General features: G+C 49.6%; 2 protein-coding genes across 5 annotated transcripts in view; one reads left to right on the top strand and one right to left on the bottom strand.

The window, feature by feature from the left end:
• il16 (interleukin 16) overlaps positions 1 to 23,733 on the top strand; it is a 171,786-nt gene extending 148,053 nt beyond the window's left edge. For both annotated transcript variants that reach the window (XR_011086740.1, XM_049717389.1), the window contains one exon: positions 23,605 to 23,733. Coding sequence is in view for 1 of the 2 variants with exons in the window: in XM_049717389.1 (XP_049573346.1) it covers positions 23,605 to 23,621 (17 nt within the window). In the remaining variant the exon portion in view is untranslated. The remainder of the gene's footprint in view (positions 1 to 23,604) is intronic.
• LOC125966882 (transmembrane channel-like protein 3) overlaps positions 2,814 to 25,813 on the bottom strand; it is a 96,607-nt gene continuing 73,607 nt past the window's right edge. For all 3 annotated transcript variants that reach the window (XM_049717397.2, XM_049717395.2, XM_049717399.2), the window contains 9 exons: positions 25,497 to 25,625; positions 24,008 to 24,075; positions 23,623 to 23,751; positions 11,534 to 11,644; positions 10,269 to 10,394; positions 9,974 to 10,052; positions 8,451 to 8,493; positions 7,405 to 7,672; positions 2,814 to 3,952 (listed from right to left, as the gene is read on the bottom strand). In XM_049717397.2, the coding sequence (XP_049573354.1) occupies positions 2,968 to 3,952; positions 7,405 to 7,672; positions 8,451 to 8,493; positions 9,974 to 10,052; positions 10,269 to 10,394; positions 11,534 to 11,644; positions 23,623 to 23,751; positions 24,008 to 24,075; positions 25,497 to 25,625 (1,938 nt within the window). In that variant the 3' untranslated portion in view covers positions 2,814 to 2,967. The remainder of the gene's footprint in view (positions 3,953 to 7,404; positions 7,673 to 8,450; positions 8,494 to 9,973; positions 10,053 to 10,268; positions 10,395 to 11,533; positions 11,645 to 23,622; positions 23,752 to 24,007; positions 24,076 to 25,496; positions 25,626 to 25,813) is intronic.

Genomic DNA, 25,813 nt, shown 5'->3' with positions numbered 1-25,813 from the left:
CCCAAGTCGCCGCCCCAGTGCGGTTGTATTTCCGCGGAGTGCGGTTCTGTTTCCCCAAGTCGCTGCCCGAGCGCGGTTCTGTTCCCCGAGTTTCCGCGGAGTGCGGTTCTGTTTCCCCAAGTCGCCGCCCGTGTGCGGTTGTGTTCCCCAAGTCGCTGCCCGAGCGCGGTTCTGTTCCCCAAAGTCGCCGCCCGAGTGCGGTTCTGTTCCCCAAGTCACCGCCAGAGTGCGGCTCTGTCCCCTAGGTCACCGCCAGAGTGCGGCTCTGTCCCCTAGGGCGCCGCAGGAGTGCGGTTCTGTCCCCTAGGTCACCGCCAGAGTGCGGATCTGTCCCCGCAGTCGCCGCCCGAGTGCGGATCTGTCCCCGCAGTCGCCGCCCGAGTGCGGTTCTGTCCCCGAAGTCACCGCCAGAGTGCGGATCTGTCCCCGCAGTCGCCGCCAGAGTGCGGATCTGCCCCCTAGGTCACCGCCAGAGTGCGGCTCTGTCCCCTAGGTCACCGCCAGAGTGCGGCTCTGTCCCCTAGGGCGCCGCCGGAGTGCGGTTCTGTCCCCTAGGTCACCGCCAGAGTGCGGATCTGTCCCCGCAGTCGCCGCCCGAGTGCGGTTCTGTCCCCGAAGTCACCGCCAGAGTGCGGATCTGTCCCCGCCAGAGTGCGGATCTGTCCCCGCAGTCGCCGCCAGAGTGCGGATCTGTCCCCGCAGTCGCCGCCAGAGTGCGGATCTGTCCCCGCAGTCGCCGCCAGAGTGCGGATCTGTCCCCGCAGTCGCCGCCAGAGTGCGGATCTGTCCCCGCAGTCGCCGCCAGAGTGCGGATCTGTCCCCGCAGTCGCCGCCAGAGTGCGGATCTGTCCCCGCAGTCGCCGCCAGAGTGCGGATCTGTCCCCGCAGTCGCCGCCAGAGTGCGGATCTGTCCCCGCAGTCGCCGCCAGAGTGCGGATCTGTCCCCGCAGTCGCCGCCAGAGTGCGGATCTGTCCCCGCAGTCGCCGCCAGAGTGCGGATCTGTCCCCGCAGTCGCCGCCGGAGTGCGGTTCTGTCCCCCAGGTCGCCGCCCGAGCGCGGTTCTGTCCCCGAAGTCGCCGCCCGAGAGCGGTTCGGTTCCCCAAGTCGCCGCCCGAGTGCGGTTCGGTTCCCCAAGTCGCCGCCCAAGTGCGGTGCGGTTCGGTTCCCCAAGTCGCCGCCCGAGTGCGGTGCGGTTCGGTTCCCCAAGTCGCCGCCCGAGTGCGGTGCGGTTCGGTTCCCCAAGTCGCCGCCCGAGTGCGGTGCGGTTCGGTTCCCCAAGTCGCCGCCCGAGTGCGGTGCGGTTCGGTTCCCCATGTCGCCGCCCGAGTGCGGTGCGGTGAGTGGCCGCCGATCGCGGTACAGACTTCCGGAGTCGCCGCCAATTGCCGTACGGACTTCCTGAGTTGCCGCCGATCGCGGCACAGACTTCCAAGTCGCCGCCCGAGTGCGGTTCGGTTCCCCAAGTTGCCGCCCGAGCGCGGTTCTGTTCCCCGAAGTCACCGCCCGAGTGCGGTTCTGTCCCCGAAGTCGCCGCCCGAGTGCGGTTCTGTCCCCGCAATCGCCGCCCGAGTGCGGTTCTGTCCCCGAAGTCGCCGCCTGAGCGCGGTTCTGTTCCCCAAGTCGCCGCTTGAGTGCGGTTCTGTTCCCCAAGTCGCCGCCCGAGTGTGATTCTATCCCCGAAGTCGCCGCCCGAGTGCGGTTCTGTCCCCGCAGTCGCCGCCCGAGTGCGGTTCTGTCCCCTAGGTCGCCGCCCGAGCGCGGTTCTGTCCCCGAAGTCGCCGCCCGAGTGCGGTTCTGTCCCCGAAGTCGCCGCCCGAGTGCGGTTCTGTCCCTCAAGTCGCCGCCCGAGTGCGGTTCTGTCCCCCAAGTCGCCGCCCGAGTGCGGTTCGGTTCCCCAAGTCGCCGCCCGAGTGCGGTTCGGTTCCCCAAGTCGCCGCCCGAGTGCGGTGCGGTTCGGTTCCCCAAGTCGCCGCCCGAGTGCGGTGCGGTTCGGTTCCCCAAGTCGCCGCCCGAGTGCGGTGCGGTTCGCTTCCCCAAGTCGCCGCCCGAGTGCGGTGCGGTTCGCTTCCCCAAGTCGCCGCCCGAGTGCGGTTCGGTTCCCCAAGTCGCCGCCCGAGTGCGGTGCGGTTCGGTTCCCCAAGTCGCCGCCCGAGTGCGGTGCGGTTCGGTTCCCCAAGTCACCGCCCGAGTGCGGTGCGGTTTGGTTCCCCAAGTCGCCGCCCGAGTGCGGTGCGGTTCCCCAAGTCGCCGCCCGAGTGCGGTGCGGTTCCCCAAGTCGCCGCCCGAGTGCGGTGCGGTTTGCTTCCCCAAGTCGCCGCCCGAGTGCGGTGCGGTTCGCTTCCCCAAGTCGCCGCCCGAGTGCGGTGCGGTTTGGTTCCCCTAGTTTTTTTTTTTTTGGGACGTCGGGAGACGTCCCTTGTGGGGGGGGTTCTGTCACGTCTCGTCCCCAACTGCTCCACTATGTGTCTGTTCTCTTGGTTTCTGTCTGTGTGCTCGCCCCTCCCCTCCTGTGTGCCCATGATCAGTGTGATTGTTCCCACCTGCCTCTCGTTACCTGTCGTGTATAAAAGTCCTGTCTGCCCCTCACTCCCCGTCGGATCATTGGTTCTGGTTGCTGTCGTTCGGTGTTGTCGTACTGTCTTGATGCCGTCATGTCCTGCTGTCTTCTTGTTTCACGTCCCGGTCAGTCAAGTTATTGTTTGTTAAGTCATGTCAGTTTACCTTTTGAGTTGCTTCAATAAACCCTGGTCCAAGCTGCACTTGGTCGTCCTGCTCCATGCTCCACCCGACCGTGACAGTTAACACTAACCACTTGAAACACCAATAGCTTTCATTGCCATCACAATGTTACAACGATAATAATACAAGACTACAGGAGCAAGAAAATAAAAATCACATTCCTACTGACTTACACTACTAAATGTTCTTATTTGCGCATCATAGTCCAATGGTATGCGTTCAAAATATTACACATTGGAACAAACAAGATCATTTGAATCCAGAGAATTTAAATCCAAGGTTTGTTTGAACCTCTTTTTGGATAATTTTCCTTGCCTTGTATCAGACTTGAGATAACGCTCCTTGTTGTGGATGACCTGAATGTACTGGTCTGTACCACTGTTCTGCTGATCACTGCTTGAGCCCAGAGAAGCGGAATCAGACTCGGTCAGAGTGGGCTCCAAATTTGGTTTTGTCTTTGATTTGATTTGCCTGCTCCTACTTGGGGACTGACCAGGTCTTCCTGGAGAGTTCAAGTGGTGCCTGGTTCGGACCAGTAGAGGTTCCGCTCCTCTTATACTATCCTGGGACCAGGAGTGTGATTTTAAACCTCTCCATCTGATATCTGCTTCCTCCACCTCATCTTCTTCCTGGGATCTGTAGCGTCCTCTACCTACGTGGCGCTCTTTAGCTACAGACATGTGGCTCTCTACTCTGTCACCAATGTAGAAGTGTGCTGGCTGATGGAGGTCAGATAGTGAACAGGGTCGATGAGCTTTCTCTAACAATACCCTTCTTCTAAGTTTACCCTCTTTCTCATCCTCATCTTCATTCAAATTCTGTTGGGACAGATGAGATCTGTGGGCGGGTGGTTGGTGGTGTGGGGTTCGAGGTGGGTAGCGCTTGATGTTGCATGGGTAGAGTTCTAGGATCTCTGCTGGTTCCTCCTCCATTAAGTAATGGCGTGGGATACGAGTGGCCGAGCGAAGCAGCTTTTTCCTGGGTTCATGTTCATTGACAATTACGTAGCGGGTGGCAGGACCGTGCCGACCCCCATAGCTCTGGGCAGTAATGATACCTGCTGGTTCAACAGGATGTATAGCACGTATGGTCTTCCTGTAGAGGGGGTCAGATTGGATGTTGTCAGAATATCTGGGTTGTTGATTGCACGCCTTATGGTAGTAAGACTTTGAGCGGCAGGAACCACTTGGGCCTCCCAGAAATGTTGTCTGCCTGGTAAGAGGAATGACAACACATAATATCAGATTGTAATACTGTCAATATTTTTGCAGAAATTTGAAAATCGTGTAACTACTGTATGAAAGAGGTCATGAAAGATACTAGGCCAGTGACCCAAGACTTTTGGACAGTACTTCACCACATTTAGCTTTCCAGGTATGAACCATAACTATTGAACGATCTAACTATCAAACCACAAGTTTCGAAAATTATTTAAAAGTACAATATATTTTCAATAATTTACTGTTTCTCCTAATTTTAAATTATGTATTGTTTCTCATTATTATATATACTATATAAATACACACATGCAAGCACATAATGATAATAATAATAATAATAGTAGTAATAATAATACAACGAATCCCATTAATCATGGGGACACATTCCAGAACCATCCACGAGTGGTCAAAAGGTTTTGATTTTGTAGCAGATTCACTCCACCCAAAAAATCTCTGATCCATCCATCCATCCATCCATCCATCCATCCATCCATCCATCCATCCATCCATCCATCCATCCATCCATTTTCTTCCGCTTATCCAGGGTCGGGTCACGGGGGCAGCAGCTTTAGGAGGGATTCCCAGACTTCCCTCTCCCCAGCCACTTCATCCAGCTCATCCCAGGGGATCCTAAGGCATTCCCAGGCCAGCCAAGAGACACAGTTCTCCAGCGCGTCCTGGGTCGTCCACGGGGTCTCCTACCGGTGGGACATGCCTGGAACACCTCCCCAGGGAGGCGTACAGGAGCCATCCCGATGAGATGCCCGAGTCACCTCATCTGGCTCCTCTCAACGTGGAGGAGCAGCGGCTCTACTCCGAGTCTCTCCCGGATGACTGAGCTTCTCACCTTATCTCTAAGGGAGAGCCCGGACACCCTGCGGAGGAAACTCATTTCGGCTGCTTGTATTCGGGATCTCGTTCTTTCGGTCACGACTCATAGCTCGTGACCATAGGTGAGGGGTTGGAGCGTAGGTAAATTGAGAGATTTACCTTTTGGCTCAGCTCTCTCTTTACCACGACGGACCGGTACAGAGTCCGCATTACTGCTGACGTTGCACTGATCCGCCTGTCGATCTCGCGCTCCATCCTGCCCCCACTCGTGAACAAGACCCCAAGATACTTGAACTCCTCCACTTGGGGCAGGATCTCATCCCCGATCCGGAGAGGGCATTCCACCCTTTTCCGACCGAGGACCATGGACTCGGATTTGGAGGTGCTGACCCTCATCCCGACGGTTTCACACTCGGCTGCGAACCGCTCCAGTGAGAGCTGGAGATCACGGCTTGAAGAAGCCAACAGCACCACGTCATCTGCAAAAAGCAGAGACACGATGCTGAGGTCCCCAAACGGGACACCCTCAATGCCTCGGCTGCGCCTAGAAATTCTGTCCATAAAAATTATGAACAGAATCGGTGACAAAGGGCATCCTTGGCGGAGTCCAACCTTCACTGGGAACGAATCCGACTTACTGCCGGAAATGCGGACCAAACTCTGGCATCGGTGATACAGGGACCGAACCGCCCTTATCAGTTGGCTCGGCACCCCGTACTCCCGAAGCACCCTCCACAGAACCCCCCGAAGGACATGGTCAAACGCCTTCTCCAAGTCCACAAAACACATGTGGACTGGTTGGGCGAACTCCCATGCACCCTCGAGGATCCTGCCGAGGGTGTAGAGCACTGTTCCACGGCCAGGACGAAAGCCACACTGCTCCTCCTGAATCCGAGGTTCGACCTCCCGACGGACCCTCCTCTCCAGCACCCCTGAATAGACCTTACCAGGGAGGCTGAGGTGTGATTCCCCTGTAATTGGAACACACCCTCCGGTCCCCCTTCTTAAAGAGGGGAACCACCACCCCAGTCTGCCAATCCAGAGGCACCGTCCCCGATGTCCAAGCAATGTTGTAGAGGCGTGTCAGCCATGACAGCCCCACAACATCCTGGGGCCCTGCCACCGAGGAGTTTTTTAACTACCTCAGTGACTTCGACCCCAGAGATTGGAGAGTCCGCCTCAGAGTCTCCAGGCCCTGCTTCCACAATGGAAGGCGTGTAGGTGGAATTGAGGAGGTCTTCGAAGTATTCTCCCTACCGACTCACGATGTCCCGAGTCGAGGTCAGCAGCATGCCATCTCCACTGTAAACAGTGTTGACGGTGCACTGCTTCCCCCTCCTGAGACGCCGGATGGTGGACCAGAATTTCCCCGAAGCCGTCCAGAAGTCATTCTCCATGGCCTCACCAAACTCCACCCATGCCCGGGTTTTTGCCTCAGCAACTGCGGAAGCCAGGTTCCGTTTGGCCATCCGGTACCTGTCAGCTGCCTCCGGAGTCCCGCAGGCCAAAATGGCCTGATAGGACTCCTACTTCAGCTTGATGGCATCCCTTACTGCCGGTGTCCACCAGCGGGTTCGGGGATTGCCGCCACGACAGGCACCAACGACCTTACGGCCACAGCTCCGGTCGGCTGCATAAACAATGGAGGCGCGAAACATGGTCCACTCGGACTCAATGTCCCCCGCCTCCTCTGGGACGTGGGAAAAACTCTGCCGGAGGTGGGAGTTGAAGCTCTTCCTGACAGGGGATTTTGCCAGACGTTCCCAGCTGCGTTATGTCACAGTACGTTTGGGCCTGCCAGGTCGGACCGGCATCTTCCCCCACCATCGGAGCCTCCCCACCACCTGGTGGTGATCAGTTGACAGTTCTGCCCCTCTCTTCACCTGAGTGTCCAAAACATGCGGCCGCAAATCCAATGACATGACTACAAAGTCGGTCATTGTACTGCGGCCTAGGGTGTCCTGGTGCCAAGTGCACACATGGACACCCTTATGCTTGAACATGGTGTTCATTATTGGCAATCCGTGTCGAGCACAGAATTCCAATAATAGAATACCGCTCGGTTTCAGATTGGGGGGGGGGGCGTTCCTCCCAATCACGCACTCCCAGGTCTCACTGTCATTGCCCACGTGAGCATTGAAGTCACCCAGTAGAACGATGGAGTCCCCAGAAGGAGCGCTCTCCAGTATTTCCTCCAGGGACTCCAAGAAGGATGGGTACTCTGAGCTGCCGTTTGGTGCATAGACACAAAGAACATCAGGACCCGTCCCCCCCACCCGAAGGCGGAAGGAGGCTACCCTCTCGTTCACTGGGGTGAACCCCAATGTGCAGGCGCCCAGCTGGGGAGCAATAAGTATACCCACACCTGCTCGACGCCTCTCACCGTGGGCAACTCCAGAGTGGAAGAGAGTCCAGCCCCTCTCGAGAGGGCTTGTACTGGAACCCAAACTGTGTGTGGAGGCAAGTCCGACTATGTCTCGTCGGAACCTTTCTGCCTCGCACACCAGCTCACAATGCACCTGACCCCTTTGGCCCCTCCCTTGGCAATGTTGTACTGCACAATACAGTCGAAATATGTTCAAATATTCTCTTGACACACAACACAACAATCACCTATTGGGTACGTTCTCCAGCTTATGTTTAGGGATTGCTGCAGGACTTCTGGAGGATCCAGCCACAGGTCTGTTCAGTTCTCCCCGAGATGCAGACTGCGTAATTGTACGTATACTGTTACTGTGCGGACCAGGAGTATGGAGGTTTGTGATGCTGCTGTTCCGCTGTGGGGAGGAAGTTTGGATGGAGGGATCCTGGCTTGTGATGTCACTCTCCTGTTCATCTGTCTTTTGATCCCCCACTTCTTCTCCTGGAGTCTGAAGTCTTGCTGCGAAATGGTTAAACATTACAGTGTCAGTGGCTATGTTTATTCTGTTATTTATTTGGATTAAAAGTCTGATTGGAATAAAAATGTTTCATGTTCACACTGCATTTGGAATATTCTGACCAGATCAAGCCCATTACAGACAAAATTTTATTCCGAATGAGAGGGGTGGTTTATGTCGATTGATTAACGCACATGAAAACACTCATAGCAAAATGTTGGAACAAACTGCCTTTACCATGCGCGATTCTCTCATTCCCGTAAACTGCCTCTTCCTTGGTTCATCATTGCATGCAGAAGAATGTACAGCCAGCCTTCTATCTTAAAAATCAGCACTGGCAATTACAAAAGTGCAGTCTGGAGGATAAATTGCAGCGCTAATAGGAATCGTTAACTTGACATAACGCAAACGAGAAAACTAGCCGAAATAACGCTAATGTTTAAAGTAAAACGGACAGAGCGTTGTTTTGTTGACATAGAAGATGCTATGGTTTCTTGTACAACTATAGATCCATCCATCCATTATCTGAACCGCTTATCCTCATGAGGGTTGCGGGCTCTTCTACTATTCCCGCTATATTTCGTCAATCTGCGTATATCAAAATGATTTCTTCTGATTGAAAGTGTGATCCATGAACATCCAAGTCCTAATCGGATCAATATTTTTAGTGTCCATGAAAACAGTGTATCCAATCATAAATTTAATCCAAACTGATCAAATTAAAGACATTTTCCATGTAAACGTAGCCATTGAGAGAGAGCACTCCACAAATTCACCTACCTGCAGCCATCTGAAAGACTTTCTTCTTATCATCAGTACGCTCCTAAAGGGATTAAAAAGTTCCTGTTAGATATTTTCTATTTTTCGCAACCTCTTTCAAATGTACAGTACAATAGTATGTTATTTCCCATATTTCATTCATTCACTGGTTTTAAACACAGACGGAGTTGGGTTCATTCAGTTGAGTTTATTGGAGGCACATGGGCAGTAAACTGTGCCTTAAAGTATGGGTGCAGATGGCATTAGGAACAGGTGGGGAACTTGCCCCAATACATTAGGACCATGATCGGCATTCACACTTAGGGCGACAAAAAAAAAAAGAAAAATAAATTTGAATATAATGTCCCGTCAGAATTTCAATCACCTACTTTCTGATCTGATCTCCAACTCAGGAAGGAGACGAATCTTACAAGACACATACAGTAGATTACATGCTATCTACTACTCATGTAAACACTATTGTCGCATGTTATTGTACATTTATAAGGCTGGGAAGCACAGGGAGCACACAACTTTGGTGTTACAGCCTTGTGAGCTTCCGAACCTCACCTTCACAGTCGGCGCTCGTCTTTCCACGCTGGTAGACATGAGGTTTGTTCAACGTGTAAGACTTCAGGAACAATTTTCAGTTGATGTTTCTAACTTTTTTCTCCTTAGCAAGGTAAGTCAATTGTTGACTTTAAAAATACTGTAAATATACATACACGTCTGCTTTTATTTTGACCAAAAACTCATTGTTTACAGTGTGAGGTTTGCGGCCAGGGTGAGGTGGCCATGCAGTGCCTGTTAAGAATGTTCACAAATAAGGGTGAAAATGAGAAAAAAAAAATAATCGCAGTGTTTTATCGACAACAATGTAAATAGACCATTGCCGAGATATGGCAGGTAATTGTTTTGTGTAGGTGAGAATAAGATTGAGAATCTACTTTGAAGTAATAACCGGCATTAGATATTCTGTGAAAATGTGTGTTGCGGGGAATGTGAAAATACATGTTACATTGAAAATAGTTCCCAAGGGATTCTAAATTTACTGAACAATATAAATTTGGGATGGAAATGATGGAGATGAATTTAATTAGTTAAATTCCATATTTACTTGAATATATTTTGTTTGGGTTATTTTTTGGGGTGGAAATGGGAAATTATGTGAAAAGAAATATTGAAAAATTCGAAAATATTACCTCATCTGTCCTAAATCTTTGGAATTTTCGAATAGTTGAGATGTGAAAGTTGCTGAATGCAGAAAAACTGATGAGATGGAAAAACTGGTGAGATTAATAATAAAGTTTTGGCGTAGAATAACATGTTAATGCTGTTCAGCATTCACACCATTACTGGACTCAAAGCAGTTTATGGCTTGTAAATACATTATGTAGCAGTTTAAACACACCTGAATTAAATTTGCTACTCAAATGTAAAGACCCAAGAGCAAACCAAGCAAAAAATGTTGCAATGACTTCAAATCAAGGATTTTCAACTTTAAAAGCTACATATTGTCAATTAATAGTTTGTTTGAAACTCACTGTCTGGAGCTGCATCATCAACTGGTTGTTGGTGAATTTCAGAGATCTGGCAATGGCCTGGAGATAGTATATCAGCATGCTAAAACACAAAAGACGTAAATAATAGTAAGGGTTACACTGTGTGTGTGGGAGTACAAGTGTGTGTGCATATGAATGTGAGAGAGAGAGAGAGAGAGAGAGAGAGAGAGAGAGAGAGAGAGAGAGAGAGAGAGAGAGAGAGAGAGAGAGAGAGAGAGAGAGAGAGAGAGAGAGAGAGAGAGAGAGAATGCATGTGCGTGCGAGTGTATGGTCTTACAAGAGAAGAAGTAGTGCTGGCAACACTACAACAGGGCTGGTGATGTAACTCATCACTTTACTGAACCACAGGGGAAAGTCGCTGGCCACTGTTTCAGATATGATGTCATAGATTTTCTCTTGACCACTGCAAAATATTTTTATTCTTTGATTATCACACAGGGCGGCTCGGTGTCGCACTGGGTAGCACGTCCGCCTCACAGTTGGGAGGGTGCGGGTTCGATTCCACCTCCGGCCCTCCCTGTGTGGAGTTTGCATGTTCTCCCCGGGCCCGCGTGGGTTTTCTCCGGGCACTCCGGTTTCCTCCCACATTCCAAAAACATGGCACTCCGGTTTCCTCCCACATTCCAAAAACATGGACGATTGAAGACTCCAAATTGTCCCTAGGTGTGAGTGTGAGTGCGATTGGTTGTCTGTCTCTGTGTGCCCTGCGATTGGCTGGCAACCAGTTCAGGGTGTCCCCCGCCTACTGCCCGATGACGGCTGGGATAGGCTCCAGCACGCCCGCGACCCCCGTGGGGACTAAGCGGTTCAGAAAATGGATCGGATGGATGGATGGATTATCACACAATGAAACAAGATAAGACGTTATCATCCTTAAATCCCTGCCGTAATGAGAATCACAAGACATGTACTGGTTAATCAGCAACAAAAAAACGCTTTGAAATTAATTTCAGTGAGTTAACGCAGGTGAAAAAAGACCCAAGTACTTTAACAATTATGAGATACAGTAGACATACTGTATTGTGTCAAAAAATACCATTTGTCAACTGTGGCCAATTGGTTTAGAACAATGCCTGCCAACGTGAGAATCCCATGTTTTGTCACTATACTGATGGGTTGAATCCAGTGACTACATTTTGGGAATTCAACTATGACAATGAAGAGGGTTCATTTATTCATTCATTTTCTGAATAGCTTATCTTCATAAGTCTCATGGTGGTGCTGGGGTCTATCCCAGCAGTCTTTGGGTGCCAGGCGGAGTAGACCCTGAACTGTTTGCCAGCCAATCGCAGAGCACATATAGACAAACACCTACTCCCACACACACAATCACACATTCAGAAAATTTGGAGTGGTCAATCAGCCTACCATGTAAGTTTTGGTGGGAGTAAACAGGAGTACCGGGAGCAAACCCACATAGGCACGAGAGTATGCAAATTCCACACAGGAAGCAGCCAGAACCGAACTCCGCACCTCTGGACTGTGAGGCAGACATGCAAATCAGTGCCCCAGCGTGCTACCCATGAAGAGGGTTCGTCTTACCTAAATGGTCCACAGTGCTGTGATGGTCGGTATCTTACAATGGCAAATATTGTGGGCAGCATACACAAAAAGAGCATAAAGAGCAGCATCGCCAAGTAGAAATTATTTGATCTGCAATAAACAGACAGCAAAATTGATTAATTTTGAAATGGATAAAGTAAAGCAAATCACAGATTATGCTAAAAGTGTCTTTAATTGATATGTATGAAAGTATACTGTGCTGATAATGCTGACTATTAGATACTTTTTTTAGGCTTTTCCTTTACGGCAGGCATTTCCAAAGTCCGGCCCGCGGGCCAAATCCGGCCCCCGGTCAGATTTCATTTGGCCCGTAGCTTCGGTCTTATAATGTATTATTTATGGCCCGCCTGCACTGTCAAACTGAATAAAAAATAAAATAAATCATGAAACTTGAAACTATAATTCCTCCTATTACCAAAAGGTGGCAGCACCACCCCTCTACGCTCATTTCTGCCATGGCGACTGCAAAGAAAACTAGGAAAGTTGACATTGAAGGCCGTTGCTTTCAAGAGAAATGGGAATTACATTACTTCTTCACTGAAAATCAAGGCAATTGTGTTTGTCTAATTTGTAAAGAGACGGTTGCCTTGTTTGAGGATTTCAACCTAAAGAGACGCCATCAGACTAAACATGGTAACACATACGACAAGCTAACAGGGAGTGACCGTGCTGATAAAGTGAAGCAGCTCCAAGCTGAACTGGCATCACAACAGCGATTCATTACGTGGGGCTGTGAGTCAAAAGTAAATCAAAAGTAAAAATTACTTAATATTAAATATTACGAAGTAGCCATGTTAATACTGTTGATGTTATGAACCTGTAGATGTGACAAAAACTATTACTTTCTGATTATAATATTGTAAATGACAAGAGAAAAATTCACTTGTTTTAAGTTTTAATAATAACAGACGACTTTGCATTACTTATAACTCCTGTTTAAAATGTACATGAGGCAAAAATAATTTTAAACTCTTGTAAATTTAAGGTATTTCATACAGTTTGTTCAATGTTATCTGACTCTTCGGAAATAAATGAAAGGCAGAATTTGTGTTTTTAGAGTTCACATCTTTCTGAGTGGTTTATATTTGGTTATTTTGTCATTTAAAAAATAAAGACAATTGGGACAATGAAATTTGTTTCATAACAGTGTGTATTTGCATGAAATTTCTGTAGTTAAAAAATGTCTGAAAAACTATTGGCCCCCAGGCCCCTTCACTTTATCAAATCTGGCCCTCCATGCAAAAAGTTTGGACACCCCTGCTTTACGGGTTAGCACCTTTTTTTAGGATTGTGTAAAAAAAATAATCCGACTGCTTAATCAATTCTGTTGTAAAGATACTGTGGTGCCTCTACTTGCGAACGCCTATACTTATGAACTTTTCGAGATACGAACCGGAGCCTCTCAAATAATTTGCATCTACTCACGAACCAATTTCCGACTTCCGAACCGACGCACTAGCCACGCCCCTCTATCCCGCCTTTTGCTCTACCATTCCCTGTTCGTCTCGGCACGTTAGCAGTGTAAAAACAAGTAGTGTAGTTGAGTATGTCTCCAAAGACTATCGATAAAAACTCAGAAACATAAAGATGCATGGCAAATGCATGCGAATCGTCGAGCTCACAACAGAGTATGGCCGGTGTTGTACCAAGTAGGTATCCCTGCTGCAGGAGGCATTGAGTGAAAGGCGGAAACCATTGCCGTGCGGCAGACACTTTTGTGTTTGTCAATTTCCGTCTTTAGAATACAAATGGGGTATATGAGGTCACACTTAATAGAACTAGCGTGCAATAGCATTTAATAGTGCAGTTAAGTATCTTTCCTGTGCTTAGGGGCTTGAGTGTATGTGGGTACTATTTTACACCGCATCTGGTGAGCCAAATAAACATTGTAGGGGTGAATAATATGCGACATCATCAGTGGTCAAGGACATCACTCATGTAATGTTGTGTTTCTGGAAGATGAAGAAGACGCGTTTACCACCATTACCACAGATCTGGAAAATTGTGAGATGAGAAAACCAGACTGAAGCCCATAACTGACATGGTAAAATAATACAAATATGTCGAGGACGCGATCTGTATCAATTAGAGAATAAAATTCACTTGCAGGGTGTCAGAATGGCAGACTGATTTGAGAAACTGGCTGCTCAGCACATCAAATAAAACCTGCCTTCCAGACTCAACCCCCACCATTTTGCGCACAAAGCAAACAGACCCAAAGAAGACACCATCGCCATAGCCCTTCACTCCGGTATATGTAATGTATGTACATAATATGTATGTATGTACGTACGTACGTACATACGGACGTATATATATACCCTAAAGTCGCTCTGGAATATAGGTCGCATTAGCCATAAAATGCACAATAACGTGAAAAAAAAACATATATAAGTCGCTCCGGAGCATAAATCGCATTTTGGGGGGAAATTTATTTGACAAAATCCAACACCAAGAACAGACATGAAGGAGCAACAACAGGCTAAACCAGGTATGGGCAAACTACGGCCCGCGGGCCACATCCGGCCCGCGGGACCGTTTAATCCGGCCCGCCAACCCTAAATAAATTGTATTATTAAACTTTTTTTTCCGGTCATTTTGCCTGCAATGACTGCGTTTCCCCAGTAGATGGGGAACCACTCGCCTGCGCATTTACTACCGGAAGCCGTGTCAGAAAGCTCGGTGCACACTCACAAGTGCGTGTACGTACTCAGTAGTACGGAAATGGCGCACTCGCGCTCTATTTGTAGCAGTGCCGAATTTAGAGCGTGGGCTGTGACGACAGCATTCTTGTAATTTGCGCGCCGAGTTTTCGGATACAGTTTTACGCTAAAGCCACCCACAAAACTTCCCCTGGAATCCTTCCATTAAAATGAGTCGCCCAAGGAAAAGCAAGGTGGACACCGAGTGCCGAGTGTTTAAAAAGAGTGGCCAATTTGGCTCGACGTACGCGACGTGACGTTCAGCCACATGAACATCAACATCAACCCGTCACAGATCTAGGTAAACGGACCAACACATCGGATCTCTCCTAAGAATTGCCACAACAAATTTTACTCCAGACTATGACACACTAGCAAAAAAAGGGAGACCAACAACACTGTTCCCACTGAAAATGAAGGGGAGGCTTTCAAGTTTGTTGTAAAAAAATGCATTTTGAATATGATCTGTACAAATAACAGGGATTGAAACTAGCGACCATTCTCATTTTCAAACAATGCAGGATGCTCAAGGACATTGATGCACCACCTGTTTGTGACTAATCTTAACCTGTAAAGTTCTTAAGGCTTACTTTAAGGAAGTGTTTCCCGTTTCCTCACCTCTGTTACCAGGTGTTTGTGAGTTAAAACTCTGCTCTGATTTTCAGATACCCCTCACCGTGTTGCCGTTTTGGTTACTTTATTTGGATGTATGCTTTCACCGATTCTTCAAGATGATATATTTGGTCAGAATGTTTGCCGTTTGATGTGATCTCATAAAATAAACATCTTTCATTAATCTGACCTGCAGGCACTGAAGTGATGGAGACTGTTATTCATAATAACAGTGTCGTATTTTATGAGAATCGCTGATAGCAGTTTTTTAGGGATGTTTTTTTTTTTTTTAAATGCTGTTAATAAATGCATTTGTTTTCAAAAAACTTTTTTGAATATCCATGCTTTACTACCTACTAAAGGCCAAAACCTTTTATGCAATGACCTTTACAGGTCGTTTATATTACTTCACACAAACACTACATCCATCTGCTCCTGGTTCGGCCCCCCGGTCAAAATTTAGAACCCAATTCGGCCCGCAAGTCAAAAAGTTTGCCCACCCCTGGGCTAAACGATAGGTATGCTAAAGTGACATAAACACAAACGAAGAGCTAAGAGTTATTCAAATAACTATTACATAAATAACACATTTATAAAACCATCTGTGTCACTCCAATTCATTAAATCCATCGATCGTACTTTGTCAACAATGGGTGCGCGCCGCTGACGGCGCTTGCACTTCAAAATATTCCACAGGCCCATATAATGATATATTAATTAGATATCAAATAACTATTATATAAGCAATAATATCAAACCATCTGTGCACTCTAAATCATTAAATCCATCGATCAAATTCCTCGTCCTTTGTCAACAACGCCGCGCGTGCGCCCTGACATCAGCCTTGTCGTTATTCCACAGATCTAGTATATAACTATATTGTAGCGTTAACAAAGTACCAGGAAAGACGTTGGTTTGGTAAACAGCTCTTTATTTAACAAAACAAACTTCCAGGAGTGTGGCGGCGTGGACTTTCAGCCACGGAGGTGGAAGAGAGATCCATAGAATAGGACCGGGCGTGCGTAAAAGCCATGACCGAGCCCCATTCACCGTCCCCGGACAGCCACCCGGCCGAGCGCCGGCCCCCGACTTCTATCCACGGAGGTGAAAGAGAGCTCCGTAGAGTAGGACCGGGCGTGCGTAAAAGCCATAATAGTTTTTCAAACCTTCTGTGTCACTCCAAATCCTTCAAACTCTTCGTCCTTCGTGTCACTTACAAACAAAGCCGCTGATGATGCCGATAGTGTCACGGTCGGGTGGAGCATGGAGCAGGACGACCAAGTGCAGCTTGGACCAGGGTTTATTGAAGCAACTCAAAATACAGAATCGGTAAACTGACATGACTTAAACAACAACTTGACTGACTGACCGGGACGTGGAACAAGAAGACAGCAGAACATGACGGCATCAAGACAGGACGACAACACCGAACGACAGCAACCAAACCCAAAACCAAAACCAATGATCCGACCGGGAGAGAGGGGCAGACAGGACTTTTATACACGACAGGTAACGAGAGGCAGGTGGGAACAATCACACTGATCATGGGCACACAGGAGGGGAGGGGCGAGCACACAGACAGAAACCAAGACAACAGACACATAGTGGGGCAGTTGGGGGCGAGACGTGACAGAACCCCCCCCCACAAGGGACGTCCCCTGACGTCCCAAAAAAAAAACTAGGGGAACCAAACCGTACCGCACTCGGGCGGCGACTTGGGGAACCGAACCGCACCGCACTCGGGCGGCGACTTGGGAAACCGAACCGCACCGCACTCGGGCGGCGACTTGGGGAACCGAATCGCACCGCACTCGGGCGGCGACTTGGGGAACCGAACCGTCGACTTGGGGAACCGAACCGCACCACACTCGGGCGGCGACTTGGGGAACCGAACCGTCGACTTGGGGAACCGAACCGCACCGCACTCGGGCGGCGACATGGGGAACCGAACCGCACCGCACTCGGGCGGCGACTTGGGGAACCGAACCGCACCGCACTCGGGCGGCGACTTGGGGAACCGAACCGCACCGCACTCGGGCGGCGACTTGGGGAACCGAACCGCACCGCACTCGGGCGGCGACTTGGGGAACCGAACCGCACCGCACTTGGGCGGCGACTTGGGGAACCGAACCGCACTCGGGCGGCGACTTGGGGAACCGAACCGCTCTCGGGCGGCGACTTCGGGGACAGAACCGCGCTCGGGCGGCGACCTGGGGGACAGAACCGCACTCCGGCGGCGACTGCGGGGACAGATCCGCACTCTGGCGGCGACTGCGGGGACAGATCCGCACTCTGGCGGCGACTGCGGGGACAGATCCGCACTCTGGCGGCGACTGCGGGGACAGATCCGCACTCTGGCGGCGACTGCGGGGACAGATCCGCACTCTGGCGGCGACTGCGGGGACAGATCCGCACTCTGGCGGCGACTGCGGGGACAGATCCGCACTCTGGCGGCGACTGCGGGGACAGATCCGCACTCTGGCGGCGACTGCGGGGACAGATCCGCACTCTGGCGGGGACAGATCCGCACTCTGGCGGTGACTTCGGGGACAGAACCGCACTCGGGCGGCGACTGCGGGGACAGATCCGCACTCTGGCGGTGACCTAGGGGACAGAACCGCACTCCGGCGGCGCCCTAGGGGACAGAGCCGCACTCTGGCGGTGACCTAGGGGACAGAGCCGCACTCTGGCGGTGACCTAGGGGGCAGATCCGCACTCTGGCGGCGACTGCGGGGACAGATCCGCACTCTGGCGGTGACTTCGGGGACAGAACCGCACTCGGGCGGCGACTGCGGGGACAGATCCGCACTCGGGCGGCGACTGCGGGGACAGATCCGCACTCTGGCGGTGACCTAGGGGACAGAACCGCACTCCTGCGGCGCCCTAGGGGACAGAGCCGCACTCTGGCGGTGACCTAGGGGACAGAGCCGCACTCTGGCGGTGACTTGGGGAACAGAACCGCACTCGGGCGGCGACTTTGGGGAACAGAACCGCGCTCGGGCAGCGACTTGGGGAACACAACCGCACACGGGCGGCGACTTGGGGAAACAGAACCGCACTCCGCGGAAACTCGGGGAACAGAACCGCGCTCGGGCAGCGACTTGGGGAAACAGAACCGCACTCCGCGGAAATACAACCGCACTGGGGCGGCGACTTGGGAAGTCTGTACCGCGAACGGCGGCCACTCACAAAGTCCGTACAGTGATCGGCGACATTCGGAAGGCGGGGCTCTGCGCGGCGGCAAGAGCCATCACGCGCAGCAGCAGTGGGAGTGGAGCCAGGGACGATCGCGGGTCCGACGCAGCTGGCTTGGATGTCTGCTGACGTTCGCGGGTCCTGCGACGCTGGGGTGGAGCCCGATGGCGGCCGTGAGTCTGATGACGCCGGGAGGCACTCCAACGGCGGCCGTGGGTCCGGCGTCGCGGCACCAGAGTCCGATCGCGTCCGCAAAGCCGCTGGCGCCAGAAGCACTCCGATGGCGGGCGCGGGTCCAGCTTCGCCGGAACAAAGTCTGATGACGGTCGCGGAGGCGATGGTGCCGGGAGGAACTCCGATGGCGGCCGCGGGTCCGGCGTCGCGGGAGCGAAGTCCGATGACGGTCGCGGAGCTGATGGCGCCGGGGGGGAATTCCGATGGCGGCCGTGAGTCCAAGGCGCTGGAACAAGATCCGATGGCGGCTGCAAGCCCATGGCGCTGGAACATGCTCGGATGTGGATCGGGCGTCGCAGCGGGAGCTGGTGGTGAAGGGTGGTCCAAGCGCTGGTCGTTTTGGTGGTCGGATCATTCTGTCACGGTCGGGTGGAGCATGGAGCAGGACGACCAAGTGCAGCTTGGACCAGGGTTTATTGAAGCAACTCAAAATACAGAATCGGTAAACTGACATGACTTAAACAACAACTTGACTGACTGACCGGGACGTGGAACAAGAAGACAGCAGGACATGACGGCATCAAGACAGGACGACAACACCGAACGGCAGCAACCAAACCCAAAACCAAAACCAATGATCCGACCGGGAGAGAGGGGCAGACAGGACTTTTATACACGACAGGTAACGAGAGGCAGGTGGGAACAATCACACTGATCATGGGCACACAGGAGGGGAGGGGCGAGCACACAGACAGAAACCAAGACAACAGACACATAGTGGGGCAGTTGGGGGCGAGACGTGACAGATAGTATGTCATCTTCGTCATCCCGTGATCAATCTTTGTCCTTTTTGTAAACAACCGCCACGCCGCGTCGCGCTGCTGACGTCACTTGAAATTCAAATTACAGTAATCCCTTGCTACATTGCGGTTTGTTTATCGTGGTTTCACTTTTTTTTTTTTTCCTTGAAAATTTTTGAAGAAAAACACATAAGTCTTTTTTTTATGTGACTGGGGGAGTTATTATAAGTCACCCCCCCACCCTAACTATGAAAAAAAACGCGATTTATAGTCCGAAAATTACGGTATATATATATATATATATATATATATATATATATATATATATATATATATATATATATATATATATATATATATATATATATTACGCCGACACATTAAAAGTAGGGTAAAACTAATCTGTCTCACGACCTTAATCTTGTAATGAGTTTGTATTTTCAATAAATCAACCAATAAATAAAATAACTAAAGGCCCAATAGTTTGCTGTAAATTACTTACTATGATTTGATTAATCTTGACTGACGATATCAAGCTGCTGAATTACACTTGACATTTGGTGTCACGGAGCTGTGCCGCATACATGCTGCATACAGATCTCAAGAAAACACAAATATTCCGCTCCCCCACATTGACAGGTCGGGTCAGGTCTGGTATGGGGGCATGCGTCGCGGTGACGCTTTGCTGCGCTCACCTTCTTGCTCCACTCCATCGGTGACCATACGGCGTAGGACCGAGCGCCCGCCCGACACCCCCACAATCTCAAGATGCTTCCCGAGCTGCTCCAACCACCGCGCACGCAGTCGCCCTACTGGGCGCTTTCACCCCCTTAGGTCCGGAGCGGACAGAATCCTGTTCGCTGGATCCGAGGGCAAGTCCCGTACCACGTGGCCGTAGAAGGTCAGCTGTCGCTACCATATCTGGCAGTTGACGCACTCCATCCCTGCTCGCTCGAGAACCGTCTGGTTTGACACACGGTCTCGCCAGTGGATCCCGAGGATGCGACGGAGGGAAGTGCACACAAAGGTGTTCAGTCTTCGCCTTTGCCCGCCAGTCAGTGTCCATGCTTCACTAGAGTAAAGCAGGACGGGCATGACCAGCGAGCAAAAGACTTGAGCCTTTGTCAACGTGCTCAGATATAAGGTGCGCCAAACAGTCCCATTCAGTGAGCCCATCGCTCCATGCGCAAGACCAAGCCGACGAGCGACCTCAGCCTCACACGAAGTGGCGCGGTGAACCACGCTGCCGAGATTAGTGATCTCCATCTTCTCGCCCGCCACATCAGCTGACTCGATAGCAGCGTCCATATAGCCACCGAAGACCTGGATCTTCGTCTTGATCCAGGAGAAGCGCAGTCCCAGTGGGTCCGCCTCCTCGCTCAGTGCTTCAAGTGCTTCGGTCAAGACGTCTAGGATCTCCGCAAAGATCACAGCGTCGTCAGCAATGTCTGGATCAGTGATCCGAACATTGCCGAACGACGCCCCGCAGCCCATCCTGTCTACAACGCGGCCCGCAATCCAGTCCATACAAGTGCTGAAAAGTGATGGGGGTAGTATGCACCCGTGCCTCACCCCAGTATTGACTGGAGAGAAGTCAGAGGTGGTGCATCTGTACTTAACAGCACTTTCTGTGTCGGAGTATAGAGCCGAGATGAGATGGACAAGCTGCGGGGGGATCCCGCCTAGCCCCAGAAGTCTCCACGGAGTATCTCTACTGACTGAGTCGAACGCCTTCTTGAAATCTATATAGGCTGCAAGCAGCTTTCTATCGAAATCTCAAAAGCCCTCGGTGAGAACACGAAGCGTGAGGATGCGGTCTACGGTTGATCTTTTTGGTGTGAAACCGGACTGCTCAGGGCGCTAGTGGTCTAAGAGCTGCTGACGTATCCTGTTCAGAAGTACCCGGGCGAAGACTTTGCCTGGCACCGAGACAAGGGTAACCCCTCGGTGGTTTTACACTCCCGGATATCACCCTTCCCCTTCCAGGTAGGGACGACAACGCCCCTTTTCCAGTCGATTGGGATGAGTCCCGAGCTCCATACGGAGCAAATCAGCGTGTGCAACCATCGGAGGGCGGCATCCCCTCCAGCTTTGAACATCTCTGCACAGAAACCGCAGATTCCTGGAGCCTTTCCATCCCTCAGCTGGCCCAGAGCCTTTCGGACTTCCTCAAGGGTAGGCGCATCAATGCTGAGGGGTGGGTTAGGCACCAGGTTCTGGATGCCCACAGCAGAGAGCTTGCAGCGTGGAGGTTCGGCCCGATACAACTCCTCGAAGTATTCGGCCGAGCGCTTCAGCCCATCTTCTTCCGATAGGACACTGCCATCAGCCGCTAGGACCGTCAAGCTGCGCGGGCGGGGCCCGGACGAACGGAGTTCTTGAATCGCCTCGTAAGCCGGGCGAGCGTCTCTTTTACCCAAGTGACCCTCGACCGCTTCACAGAGATCTCAAACCTGCCCCTCATGGTCCCGACCAGCAGCTCAAATGGCTTCTCGCCGCAGTTCCCTGTAGCGACCGGTTCTGCCATCTAGTCTTGCCTTGGGGCACTCGTCGATTGTGTCCACCGTCTCCTGGGAAAGAGCACTTTGACGATCCCTAGGGATCTCTGGAATGCTATCGCTGGCAGCCGCCAGGACTGCGTCTCTGAAGCCCTCCCACAGTGCCAGCGGGTCCTCTGTTGCGCCCAGCCCACCAAGCCTCCCAGCCAAGTTCCCGGCATACGCGTCCGCCACGTCAGGTTTCTGCAGTCGACTGACGTCCAGCCAAATCTGGCCGGGCGTTGCTTTCCTTGGAGCTCGAAGGCGTAGTTTCAGCATTGCCACAAGAAGCCTGTGGTCGGTGTTGAAGAACTGTGCACTTCAGAACACCCTGCAGTTCTGCAGCAGGGTGCAGCGACAGTCCACAAGTACCTGGTCAATCTCCTTCCTAACGAGGCCGGTATTTGAATACCAGGTCCAACGCCACGATTCCGGACTCTGGAACCATAATCCACCAACTCTCAAACCATGACTCCTGGCAAAGTCAAGCATCATGGTGGAGTTGGTGTCACGTTCCCCATTGGGGAAATTTCCAGAGCGGTGAGGACCGACACATGCATCGTAGCCATCCCTGCAGGTACCAGCGACAGCATTGAAGTCCCCAAGAACAATCAGCGTGTCCCTCCCAGGAGACGCAGATGGGTCACTCGTCCCGGTGGGAGCGTACACTGCGACAAACGATACTCCGCCCAACGAGTGTGCGAGCCGTAGTCACATAATATGCTCCGAGACCGACGTGACCTCCTTTATCTGCGATGCCACCCGGTCGGCCACCGCAATGGTCACTCCCTCTTTGTGCTGACCGTCGAGTCGACCAGACCAGTGGTAGATGTATCCACCTGCCCTGATCTCGCCAGAGCCCGGCCGCCGCACTTAAGAGAAAGCAGCCACCGCGATGCCCAGCCGAGCGAGCTCCGCCAACAAGGCGGGCACGTGGGAGTCATCCTGGAGTGAGAGTACGTTCCAGGCGGCCACCCAGACCAAATGCCTCAGGTTCAACCGAGGGTTTTGCGATCGGTTGAGCGACACCTCTGCACCAGCACAACGTGAGGCCGTGCCCATACCGACCCGGTTGCTCCGGGGTTTACCCTCAATCGGGCTGCGGGGGTCCCGAGGGCTTTGCCCCACCGCCTTTATACGCCGCCATATTTTGGCCTCGGGGGTACTTCCCCGGAGCGGGTTTCTAGTATGATTTCGTCGACGTTCTGTTGCGGGTGAAATTTAAGGGGGTTGGGGGTGCAAGCCCCACTCCCCCGTGGCTAAGGACGCAAGAGATGCCATCCCTTTCAGCACCTGGGCAAGTGCCCAAGTACCGTCGATAACATTGACAGCTTTCCATGAAAGAAATATACTATTATCCTGACTGTTACGTCAAATCCATCCCTCCATTAGTAAAATCACCAGTGGTAAATGTATCGGTTTTATTATGAAGCAACATTTGTCCAGTTAGGAGTACAGTGATCCAATGTTTATTGCTGATAATTGGTTCCAAGACCCCCCATGATAGGTGAAAATCTGCGATGAAGAGTCAATATTTTTACGATATCCGTACAAGACTTTTATAATTTTATTTATCAACACTTTGTTGTATTTTTAAACAGCCCATGTTGCATTTAGTTGTCATGCCTTGTTCGTGACAAAACAAAGTGCACATCTGAGATGCTGCTGATTCTGCTGACGCAAATGAAGTGGAAGAGTGGATACGTTGCGGGAGGCTGAGATAAAGCGTGGTTAGAGCTGCTCTTACAGCTCTACGGCAATTAACGGCAAGGATACAGATCAACATGTTCCCATTGGTCAAGTCTCCTCTGCTGGCCAATCGTGTGCTGTGAAATCGTATGGCAGACAAAGCCCCGTGCTCCAAGTGACACCGCAAAAAGCCACGATGCACCAAATTTATCCGCAATTTATGTTTTCATAAAAACCCGCGATGCACCAAGGCCGCAATATGTGAAGTGTGAAGTGGCGAGGGAGCACTGTAGACCGTAAACTTTTCAAACCATTATACTGTAGTATGCTGTCTGTTACAGTTGATGTAAATGCCTGACCTGGATGCTTTGAAGACTTGCTGATGGGGAACATTACAAGTGAGGACCGCCCAGCTCCGGAGATACATTAGCCCAATCAACTTCAACACATTGAAGGCAGGAAGACAAGGGGAGAAAAAAGCTCCCATCCTGTGGGAAAGAAAGAGTTATTTACACACCAACTGGGTGACAACGGTGAAAGACATTATGTTCTTTACTGCAATGTGACAATTCTGAAATTATATGATGAAACCTGATGTGTCAGCTACAGAAGTGCAATTGAGACATTGTGGGTGTTTCGAACAAGGGCATGGATAGTGAGCAGTACAGAACAGACGGTTAACTTTTAAACAGAACTTCAATGGCAGCCAAGCTACCTAAACATTTTACAAATCTTTCAACTTACCAGATCATCCCTTGGTTATAAATCAAGTGCAGGACATTTTCTGCTATTTTGAATTCCCCATATTCAGGCTGGAAATACAAAAAATAATATTGGTATCGTTTGAATCTAATCTAATCTCATGAATTTTCCAATTCGATTTGGGTAAATGTACAGTACAATATACAATATACCAATTGCAGAATTTAACGAAATAACCACCAGCGAAAGACTTAACATAATTGCATTATATTTCTCAGCATACTAATCAATTCTAATGATGTAAAATAATTTATGAAGTATCCAATACCACATAGTAGGGAATCAAGGGTATGGGGTGGTTATATATTGTATAGATTACATATTGCCGCGCTTGAAAAAGAGATTTAGGAAAGGGTTTAAAAATTCTTAGACAATATTGTGCTACAGCAGAAATTTTTAATAATGTACCATTGCTGATGTCATTATTTTGGTACGCAATGCAACTTAAAAATCTTCAGAAACCTCATTAAAGACAAATATAACATCCTTGTTGAATAAAACCAAAATGAAAAGTTAATGTTATATTATTATTATTATTATTATTGTTGTTATGGTTGTTATGATTAGGGCTAGGCAATAATTCAATATCAATATATATTGCAATAGACAGCTGATCAATAACAATAGAAATTGCGCTCAATATAATATCGATTTAAAAAAAATCAGGAAGCAAACCCCAATATCTTCATTCTGCATCTAGGCAGAGGATACAGTATGACATTACATTCATGCCACAATGGCACAAGGGCCCAAAGTAAATTAGGATCACTAAAACGTGCTTTAGTACCAGATATTTTGAATTGTTTTTCCTTTTGAGAGTTGTTTTATTTAATTTTCATCTTTAATCAACTTAATTGTCTTTAATGTTATCTTCAATCTATTTGTTTTCTGATTTTCAATAAGAAAAAAATCAATCGTAGACTAATGTGAAATATGTTCATTGTGACGCATTAAGCCCTACTAAGCAGATTTTGTTTAAAAATATGTTTAATATTTTAAATGACCAGTTAATTTGACTTTTTCATAGTCACGTTGAAGTTGAAGTTTATTTTTTAACATGAGATCAACCAAACACAAAATCATTTTTTTCACATTTTCACATAATTTCATGTTATGCCAGTTGACTGTGTATTTAAGGTTAAATATTATATTTTACAATAAATTAATCAATTTTTTTTCTCTGGTTATTATTTTGAAGATTATAGAAAAATAGCAACATGCATCGATACAGTTAAAAGTTATAACATGGTATATTTTTTAACTATATCACCCAGCCCTATTTATTTATCCATCCATTTCCTATACCGCTTGAACCCAATACATAATTAATTATTGTATTTATTTACCACTGCATGTGCTGACATTTTCACCTTTAGTCAATTTAAGAAATGTGAAACATTAAGCATATTTAAAAAAGTGCTTTATTCATTAATAAGAAAATAATAATGGGTTAGTTCTGTGTTCAACTTACAAATTTGCTCTCCAAATCCCAACAGCAACAGTCACTGAGGTAACGAACGACCAAGCCTCTAATGAAATCAATGAGCAGGATGCTGGCCACTGTAAAGATCATGTCTATGATGGACAGCTTCAGCATTTCCTAGAGGTTTGGTTTAAACATGAAGACAGAAATAGTAGTTATACACCAAACAAAAAAGCTCTATTTCTATTTAATGCAAATCGTGTCATGGAAAAGACTGACTCATTTTTATCTAAAGTCTTTAAAAAGTTTAATTTATCTTCCATGGATGGATTATCAATGCATTAGCTACAGTAGACCACTTAGCA

The sequence above is a fragment of the Syngnathus scovelli genome, chromosome 4 (assembly GCF_024217435.2).
Source record: "Syngnathus scovelli strain Florida chromosome 4, RoL_Ssco_1.2, whole genome shotgun sequence".
In the NCBI taxonomy this organism is placed as follows: domain Eukaryota; kingdom Metazoa; phylum Chordata; class Actinopteri; order Syngnathiformes; family Syngnathidae; genus Syngnathus; species Syngnathus scovelli.
The sequence above is the reverse complement of the archived record's forward strand: the minus strand, read 5'-3'. Positions and strand labels throughout refer to the sequence as shown.